The sequence below is a fragment of the Poecilia reticulata genome, linkage group LG19 (genome assembly GCF_000633615.1).
Source record: "Poecilia reticulata strain Guanapo linkage group LG19, Guppy_female_1.0+MT, whole genome shotgun sequence".
NCBI lineage: Eukaryota > Metazoa > Chordata > Actinopteri > Cyprinodontiformes > Poeciliidae > Poecilia > Poecilia reticulata.
The window spans coordinates 26,272,723-26,283,339 of record NC_024349.1 but is presented as its reverse complement, the minus strand read 5'-3'; the positions used below and the strand labels follow the sequence as shown (position 1 = coordinate 26,283,339).

The 10,617-nt window shown below is 39.1% G+C and overlaps 1 protein-coding gene across 3 annotated transcripts in view; it reads right to left on the bottom strand.

The window, feature by feature from the left end:
* The window catches only part of noc3l (NOC3-like DNA replication regulator), a 26,851-nt gene extending 24,128 nt beyond the window's left edge, over positions 1-2,723 (bottom strand). For 2 of the 3 annotated variants that reach the window (XM_008438114.2, XM_008438113.2), the window contains exon 1: positions 2,553-2,723. In XM_008438114.2, the coding sequence (XP_008436336.1) occupies positions 2,553-2,561 (9 nt within the window). In that variant the 5' untranslated portion in view covers positions 2,562-2,723. The remainder of the gene's footprint in view (positions 1-2,552) is intronic. The other variant, XM_008438112.2, reaches the window with a different exon arrangement.
* Between the last annotated feature and the right edge of the window lie 7,894 nt (positions 2,724-10,617).

Genomic DNA, 10,617 nt, shown 5'->3' with positions numbered 1-10,617 from the left:
CCTGCTGCAACGTCTGCCACCATGACAGGTGACGAAAACAAAGAGCAATGAGCATGCTCTGTGTTCCTACGTTCTTGTTTTATTTATTCACCAATATAAATATAAATATATTTTAATGAAATAAAATAGCTACTGCAGTGTACGCAGAGCATTACAAGAACAAAGAACGGCTCTCACTGAGGCTTCAGCACTATAGGACTTAGTCAAGATCCGTCCAGAAGAATCGGATCGTCCATGAATGTCATATTACAATATTGCACTTTGGTCACAGCGTTGTCCCATGTCTGCGACATGTCAGTCATCGCAGATGCAACATGCGTTGCATGTTGTCAGTCAATACAGCTAGCTTTGCTAGCATCACGTCCATGGAGCTTACCTTTCTTTAAGCTTTCCTTTCTTTAAGTTTTCCTTCCAAGTGACGTTAAAAATTGGACAGTCCCCACCGTCTGTGAAAGCGAAGCGCTGCTGATTTTACATGTCGCCATATCTTATGATTTATGCAGCGCTATTATATTACCGACGCTCAGAGGAAACCACTGCGCATGTCTTGGAGCTCCGCGTGCGAGTAAAGGGGGAGCCGATGGGTGTCAACAGACACTACGTCACGTTATTGCTTGGATTTTACGGCGCCACCTTAAGTCCCTGAACTTCACATTTTAATGGAAAAAAAAACACAATGCGACTTGGATGTAACGAGTAACGTGACAGTTTTGTAGAAATGTAGTGAAGTAGAAATTACAGATATTTACTGTAAAATGTAGTGGAGTAAAAGTAGAAAGTACCCATTATTAAATCTACTTAAGTAAAGTACAAATACACGAAAATTGTACTTAAGTACAGTAACGAAGTACTTGTACTTCGTTACTTCCCACCACTGGATTGGATATTATCTAGACTGGCAAAGTTGCTATTTCTAAGGCAGGTATAGATTGTATATGCATCTTTTGTTGAATAATATGTATGGAACATTTGGAAAAATAAAAGAGTGTAAAGTCTGTATGTACACTTGTATGGAAAAACTGTCAATAAAAAAGTGCAAATTAAAAAAAAACAAAAAAACAACCTGAACAGGTGATCAACTCAAAACCACTCACACATTTTCTCTCTCTCTCTCTGTCATTTAAGCACACACTTTGCCATGGCAACCTCCTGCGCTCTCCATGCCGACCAGAGATTACGTTAAAAACATAACATTCAGGTTTTCAGGCTTGATATTTATTTTGCGATCATTAATAACCTTCCCTGAACACAGTGGTGGTTGATTAGTTCATTTTAAACTCCTGCTCTGCTAGTTATTTTGGTAATGGAACCGAAACGCACAGAATTGAGTAACACCTTGTTGAAACAATAATCACTGAGATTATTATTGTTGTTGGGTCATTAATTTGAACATGTTTGTTGATTTTTGTTGTTGTTGTTCTTTAATAAAGTTACGAACGTTTTAAGCGAGCCAGAGGAGGACATGCTGGTCTCAGCCTCCTGGTGGCGTTCAGTTTGTTACCGTGATCGACTCAAAACCTTCCGCGATCGACCTATAGCAGCCCTGCTCTAGTAAAGCAGTTCAGAAACAATATGAAATGGGGAAAAAGTCATTTATTAACTGATTAAGTCTGTTTTAGATTGTTCTTAAAAAACTAATCAGTCACGGCTGATTAGTGGGTGAACTCACTGCTGCACAGTGAACCTGTTAAGTTTATACAGCCGCTCCTCTCTCTTGCAGGTACTGCGTACCCCCGCTAAATCTTTCAGGGGTACGCAGTAGTACCCTACCATACCCCCTTACTTTCACCCCTGCATATAAACATGTATCCGATATATATTATTCATTATTAATCACTATTTATTTGTGTTTGTATAGTTACATAAATATGTATTGATATTACTAAATAATTTACTAAATAAATTATGAACGGCTGTGTGCTTTGTAATATGCTCATCATACATCAATATCAGAATATTCCATTCCTATTTTATTGTTATAGCCACTAAGCATATTTAAATATGCATATTAAAAACATACTTAAAAAATACAATTGTTTATAAATGTAGCTTTGACAGATGATTGAATATGGTTTCAAGTAACAAAAAAGCGTTACTTGAAGAATCCCCCCCCCCTTCACCCCAACACACACATGTTGTTCAACCAGACAGCTATTCGTAATCCATGGGGGGCCCAGGAGAAAAAGTTTGGGAATCACTGACTTAGTGTATTTCTAATGACTGAACTGCCAAGAAGCAATTAAAAATATCAGCGTTCACAGACAGATTTTAACCACTGCCTTCAAAATGTGCAGGTACGGGAGTGACCCTAACAGCCGCTCTTTGATCTTGTGGTCGTCAGCAGTAGAAGACTGTGGACCTGGAGACGACCTGTGTTCCTACATCTAGCACAAAAGATTTATAACGCTCTAAACGCAAGTTAAAGTTTAAAGTTATTTTTATGTCTGCATTCTGATTTCAACCTACAGGTTGAATTCAAATCAAAATGTAAGCAGCTCGGTCCCACAAAACCGGAACCAGCATCTTCTCTAAATTTTAAAATGTCTTCTCACCGGGCCCATGGCTGTAGGAAGTCTCCGAGATTTGTCCTATATTCCCTGGCTGGTTCTGATGAACTGACTCCGTCTGTTTGGGTCAAAGGTAGAGATGTAGGCAGAAACAACACGTGCGTGCAGTGCAACCATCAACACAGCCGGAACGCCGCCTGACCCGGAAACACTAAAATAAGTAGACAACTGCGCCACCAGGCGAAGGGGAGGCCCACTGAGATAAAACCATCCAGACATAAAAAAAACTTTCATTTACACTGATTTTGAATATTGAATTAGAGGACTTGAGATTTTAATTTGACTTCAGGGTGGTCATTTGTATTTAGAAAGAGAGGAATTTGATATTTTGATCACTTCCATTTTCGCTTTGATCCATGGAAAGGGCTTAACTTATGATGAAATCATAAAGGGGGAAGACATAAGGTTCCCTTAAACGGCTTTTTTTCTCAGGTGCCAACTATTGCACTTCCTAAACCTGAAAAACTGTTCAAATGTTATGCCTACTGCTGAAGATGGTGAACCACATTACAGTACTATTGTTTTAAACATTGTCTGCAAGCCATGACCAGACCTGACAGACATCCCATTAACTAATCCTGACATGGTTCTGGTTCCCCCTTCAGATCGGAGAAAGGTTTAAACTGTGCGAGTTTCTCTGTAAAACGGCAAGATTTCCCTAAAGGGTTCTCTGTTGCAGCTGAAAATGTTTGCAAACGGTGTCACATTTTTGCCACACACAATCCACCACACTTTCAAACAACCACAAGTCGTGCATCCACCATCTGGCTTTCCTTTTCAAGACTTAATGATGGATTTTATTGTAGTAAAAAAGAAAAAAAATCATAAACAAATTGAATTAGAATCAGGTCCAAAGCTAATTTAAACCAATTTAAGACCTTTTGGATGACATATGTCTGGGGGACAAACCTTTAAAAATCCAACAATACTAAGCTATTTGAATTTATCTATTTCAAACATGTTAGCAGTAAAAAGAAATCACATGAATAAGGAATGCAAAAGACACATATTTTTGTACCACATTAATCTTAACATGCTCGAAAAGGAGTAGGAAGAAATAAGAAACGCCTGAACTCCTACCCCATAAACTCATACAATATTTTTCGACGGACCCTCATTATTAAATAATTAAAAAAACAAAACAAACATAGGTAAATTAATTTTCCATTTTATATGGGTTTACATATGTCTAAATATATACATCCATACCTACACGCACTCATATACGTTAGCCTCAATTTAAATATACACTTGTATTTCTATATCTTGTGAAAATGACCTCCTTATATTTCTTCTTAAATTGTATTAAATTTCAACTTTATTTCATTTAACTTGTTCCATATTTTTACACCATGAATTGAAATACAAAAGCTCTTTGTTGTAGTGTACACACAACAAGAAAGCGCTTTTGTATTTCAGGTTTGAGTAACCCCTTGAGTTATATCCCCCTTCTCTTTCAAAAACATGTTCTGTATGTGCTTAGGTAGCAGCTTATTTGATGCCTTTTGTAATTAATTCCCCATGCCTCTGAAAAATGTTAAAAATGGTAAAATCAGTTATATAGAATAGTAAGTGATTTACTATTCAGAATATGTCTAGCTTTAGGCATGACTGATATGTTTTTACTTAGTTTATTACCCTCTCTAGAGTAACACACTCCATCTGAACTTGAATTTGAACTTTCTTGTAACAATTTAAAAAAAAAATATGATTTTAATCTTGTCCAAATTTAGTGATAATTTATTATTGTCAAACCATTTTTTTTAATTTACTGATTTCTGAGGCAACTATGGAAAAAGGTTTTCACCAGAGACTAGAATATTTGTCAGCAAATAAAAATTTCAATACATTAGAGTCTAATGTGTTAAAAGCGTCTAATGATTAGACATTTTGCTTATGTCCTTTGTATACAAATTAAGTAAAACTGGTCCCAGTTCTGATCCTTGAGGTACCCCACACAATCTCCAGATTCAATATCTTCCATCTTCACAAATTGTTTTCTGCTCTTTAAATAGCTCCTCATCCAGTTCAAAACTACTCCCCGAATTTCATAGTTTTTAATTTCAATATCACGATTTATTATGTCTAAAGCTTTTTTTTTTTTCTTTTTTTTTTACCTCTACAGGTAATTTCTTACCATCTGTTGCATTGGTAATTTCTTCTATATCAACTAACCTAATGGAATATGGCATGTTAAAATACTGTTAAGTCTCTTTTACGATCTCTTGCTTTCCCATCAGACTGTGAAAGGTGATAAACCTCTGACTGCACCTGTTACAGCTTCCCACATCACCCCACCTGCCTTAGTAACAGAGCAAGTGCAAAACAACCTAAGAGACAGCAGACTTCCAGACTTCATCATCGTCACTAGTGAAGACATGACATGATGAAGGTTGATGAAGGTATCCTCATCGTTCTTTATGCAGTACCAATGCACAAAGTGTTGCCCCAAAAACATCTGATCCATCACATCTGTGCTGCATATGTAATGGACCAGCATGAATCAGAAGACAATATGTGGTGGCAGTTAGCTAAACACCTGAACAGAAAAATAACAAATGACAGTTGTATTGTTTGTTCTAAGAGTCCACATTCTACTCTCACAGATCCTCTGCTGATGCCTATGCCCATCTCTTTGACAGAATCTCTTGTGGTACTAATTCCAAATGAAAAACATGAAAAACATGTTCACAGGGTTTTACCATTGGTGTTATGTGTCACATTCAGACCATTGCAGGATCCCAGGTATTTCTCTGCTGAAACCAGTAAAACTTGTGTTATTGCTGCCGTGTATAAACCAAACCAAACCAAACCAACTGTATTTAGAAAGCACTTTAAAACAACCACAGCTGATACAAAGTGCTGCACATTAAAACACAACATAATAAAACAAATAAAAACTTACAGTTTAAAAACAAAAACACACAATGTAAAACTAGATCCCGCTGTAGTTAAAAGCCAAGTAAAATAGATGAGTTTTAAGACGAACTTTAAAAGTGGACAGTGAAGCGGCCTCTCTGACCTGCAAAGGCAAGTCGTTCCATAATTTAGGACCCATGACAGAGAAGCCCTGACCCCTCTGAGCTTCCTCCTGGATCTTGGTACCTCCAAGAGCAGCTGATCTGCTGACCTGAGAGACCGACAGGGTATGTAGGTGGTGAAGAAGCTCAGAGGTAAGCCGGGGAAAGATTATGTAGTGATTTAAAAACAAACATAAGAATTTTAAAATGAATCCTAAAATATACAGTCAGCCAGTGAAGTGAGGCCAGGACAGGGGTCACATGTTCCCTCTTTCGAGTTCCTGTTAAAAGTCGTGCAGCAGCATCTGAACCAACTGCAGACGTGAGAGCAGCTACTGACTGACTCCCAGATAAAGTGGGTTACAGTAATTCAATCGAGTGGAAATAAAAGCCTGGATCACTGTTTCAAAATGCTGCCTGGAAAGAAAAGATTTCACTGACGCCAATCGCCTTAAATGATAAAAGCTGGACTTAACCACGGCTCTGATTTGGCTGTCCAGTTTAAAATCACTGTCCACCTTAAAACCAAGATCTGTAATAACAGGTTTAAAATATGTCTCCAAAGGTCCCAGGTCAACAGTGGAGGACTCACAGGAGCCACTGGGTCCAAACACCACCTCCTCAGTTTTGTTTTCATTAAAATTAAAAAAGTTCAAGGCCAACCAAGCTTTAATATCACCTAGACATGCCAGGAGATGTTTGATAGAGTGGACATCCTTCTGCTTCATGGGCAAATAAATCTGACAATCATCAGCATAACAATGAAACGAAATCCCATGTTTCCTAAGGATAGAACCCAGAGGCAGTAAATAAAAAGAGAAAAGCAGAGGACCTAGAATTGAGCCCTGCGGGACACCATAAGGCATTGAAGCAGCAGATTCAGTCACTAATTTTCACTGAAATAGTTATCACCTCCAGGTAAGACCTGAACCATTTAAGAACAGTGCCATAGATACCTACGACGTGGTGTAATCGCGATATTAAAATGTCATGATCTACTGTGTCAAAGGCAGCAGTTAGGTCAAGTAAAATCAGAACAACATGGTTACCAGAATCACATGCAAGAAGGATGTCATTAAAAACTCTTATTAAAGCAGATTCTGTGCTATGAAGAGTTTAAAAACCTGACTGGAAAACCTCCAGAATGCCATTGTCATCTAAAAACTGTTTCAGTTGGCAGTACACAATTTTTTCTAAAACCTTAGAAAGAAAAGGCAGCTTTTAAATAGGCCAATAATTACCCAGAACAGTAGGATCAAGGCCAGTTTTTTTAAGCAATGGTTGCACTACTGCATGTTTAAAACAAGAGGGCATCACACAGTGGCGCAAAAAGTGGGTATGCAGCGTATGCGACGCATAGGGGCGCAGCACCAGAGGGGGCGCCAAAACCCCGTCTGGAGGGGGCGACAAGCCGATTATGTTTTCCCGTACACTTCAGCGCGCCTCACGCTCCTTCACCTCGCGCACATAACGAGGTAAATGTAGCGAGTTTTACACTTCACGTATCGTCGCCTCGGGTTTGGGTGGGGGAGGGGGGCGATTTATGCTTTCGCATCCACCTGAATAATGTGTAGTTGCGCCACTGGCATCACACCTGAGGACAGACTGCTATTTATAATTACAAGAACAGGCTGCCCTATGCTAGATAAAATATCTTTAAAAAATGGTGGAGGGACAGGATCACGGGGGGAACCTGATGGCTTAATGCGGCCAACCACGTCCTCTAAAAGTGAGACAGTCACAGACTCAAACTGATTGAAAGCAGCAAAGCAAGGAACTGAAACAGAGGGGTCGAAGTCAGGAGCTGTGATAAGAGCCCTAGTACTATCAACCTTTTCAATAAAGAAACGCAGAAAATAGTCACACATGTCAGTAGAAGCTTCCAAACAGGCATTCTGTGGAATATTAAGTACAGTGTCAATGGTGTTAAATAAAACACATGGGTTATTGGCTGTTTGAGGGAATGATATATGCCAAATATTCCCTTTTAGCCTCGTTAACCATGCTCTGGTAGAGACGCCAACAGTCTTTTAAAATCTGAAAAGTAATCTGCAGTTAATCTTTTTCCATCTGCGTTCAACACGACGACATTCCTTCCTTGTAGCACGAGTTCTGTCATTAAACCAAGGCTTGGGTTTAATCCGTGGCTGCCTGGTTCTTAATGGAGCAACTGAGGCCAGGATGGTTTGACAGGAAGAATAGAAACAGGACCAGAGCTCTTCTGTATCGGAGTGGAGGAAGTCAAGTGATCCACTGAGCTGAAGAAAAGCAGTGGAGAATTGAGTGGCAGTGGAAGGGTTAATAATCCGACAGCGCCGAACAGCAGCGCGAGTTTTGACTGCAGTTGGTGTCAAACTAACAGTGAATAAAACATGCAGGTGATCCGAGAACACAGAGTCACAGGTTTCCAGGTTAGTCACAGGCAGACCACAAGAAATAACTAGGTCCAGTGTGTGTCCGTGCTCATGTGTAGGACCGGATACGGCCTGTACCAGGATAAGAGTCCAGAAAGCTTAAAAAGTCCTTTACCAGAGGCTTATCAGGACAGCACACGTGTATATTGAAGTCTCCAACAATAAGAACATGTTCATAGTTAGTTATTATCCCAGATAAGAAATCAGAGAAGTCGCTTATAAAATCCTTATTATATCTTGGGGGGCAGTAAACGACAGCACAGAAAACTGGGATTACGTGTCTCATCTCAAATGACGTAAACTCAAAGCTGGGGAATGATGTCTGTAGAAAACACTGGTTACATTTGTAGTCCTGTTTATAAACAGTCGCTGTGCCTCCTCCTCTCCCTGAAGCCCGTGGTGAATTAAAATAAGCACAATCCGCTGGTAAAAGCTCAGATAGAGCACTGGACTCACCAACACTCAGCCACGTCTCAGTCACACACAGAAAATCCAGGTTTTGGTGACTAAAAAAGTCCCGAAGAGTAAAAGTTTTATTCACAAGCGACCTGGCGTTTACCAGGCCAATCCTGACAGGAACTGGATCATGGGCTTCAACAGATCGGGAAACCCGGCACAGCGGTCTCAGAGACAACGTCGGCGAATGTTGATCCAGGAAGGGTAGAGGGGCTTGAACGCCGACCACTGGCACCAAGCAGACATCAACGGGATCCAAGAAACGCCGAGGCACCCGAGAGCCCAGAAACGATCCATGCGACGATAGGGTAAAAGGAGAACAGTGCGTCAGGTAAAACTTCAGCTTCACCAGCCGGCCGCTTCGTCTACCGTGACGACGATGACGTCTCCTCCGTGAAAGCAGCGCAGGAACCCGGAACAGGTGACTCGGAATCTCCGACAGAAGCGGAGGCAAGGATTGTTGGCCAGCAACATCAAATAAATCGATATCCTGGACCAAATGTTGGAGGTTTAGTAGTATGTTGCAATCATACACCAGCAGAGACTCAGTTCCGTAGATGACACAGGTCAAAAACAGTATAAACATAGTCAAATGAGAGAATGACAGACGAGCAGCCACACACACTGGCACCATCTTGGAACGTCTCAGTGTAAAAAATAAGGTTCAACCATCCTTTGTTCCAGCCCAGTCTCTGCATTTCACAACCACATCTCACTTGTCTTCTTGAGTGAAACCACTGAACTCTGAATTAATATAAAGTTATTCAATTGTTTCTTGTTTGCAACCTAGTGACATCCTTGAATGTTTTATTTTCCTTATGAAAGATGTGCATGCTTGCAATCAGTTTTGTAACTAAGTATATTGTCAAACTATGTCAATGGAATGAAAACCTCTCTATAAAACTGTATGCTCTGTTCTGCTCAAGGATCCTGTCTGTGTTCAGTGAGCAAAATCTTCGAACGCTGTAAAGCCTTCGAATAAACACTGATTAAGAAAATAAATTCTGTCTCTGATTCTCTGGTTTTTATAACAGTTTTTTTCTCACTCTGTTAAAGATAATTTCCACAACAGAAATTAAATTTACAAGATGCTAATAGAATTTACTGATAGCAGTTTAGTTCAATTTATTCAACATTATTGAGTTTTTAATAAGGTTCTTGGATTTTGTTGACTGAATTTAATTCTGTTCAATTTAAATAACCTAGCTTAGTGGAAAAGTTGACATTCAATTCAAATAAAAAAAATACTTAATCCCAAAGGGAGCTGATGCAAGTAACTGAAACATTAAAATGGTCTGTTCCATTGATTTCTTAAATAGTTCTAACAAATTAAACTCACTAAAGTTCATTTTATAAAGTCAGATTTAAAATCAGTAAAGTCAAACCCAGCATTTTTTTTTTTTACAAACCCAAAATAGGTCCATAAACAACCCTATACACAATCATATGCGGAGAGGGGTCATAGAAATGAGCATACAACTCACTCAGGGTGCAGTTTCCTGTACTCAAATGTAAATGCTAAAAACTAGATCAGTGCACTACTACTCTGAAAGTGGATCATTCTTGAAGAACTGGCTGTATAGATGAAGCGTTGGAGTCTACATTTTCACCTTAAACATCTTAAAGTTTAAGGTGAAAATGTAAACTTTACATTTTCTTTGTGACAAATAAAGTGGTTTAATTAGGTTGCTACTCCTGGTGGCCCAAGGCATTGTGGGATACCTTGCTGGTCAATCCCCACTGTCGCATACAAACACAGTCAGTTATTGCAACATATAAAAACTAATGAAGTTATGTAGTGCAATTTAAGTATTGCAAACCTACAATAACTCCATACATTTTGCTTAGCTGTTCATAAACTAAATGGCAAAAATACATCTTGACATTTCCATGGCTTAAAGTAAAAAAAAATCCTGAGCCTGAAACTTATAGTTATGATAAAAATTTACTATAGCGTTGCTATTGCCACAGTTTAATAAAAGGTGTCTTTGAATAGTGCAACAATTGCTTCTAACAATACAATTAACAAGCTAAAAATTCAAACTTAAATAAGACTTCAGTGCATTTCAACTCAAAACAAAATGTAAAATGTCTGTGCCCTAAAGGTTTGACTTACAGGCAAAAATCCCTCAACATTATACAAGAGTCCTTTCAGTCAAT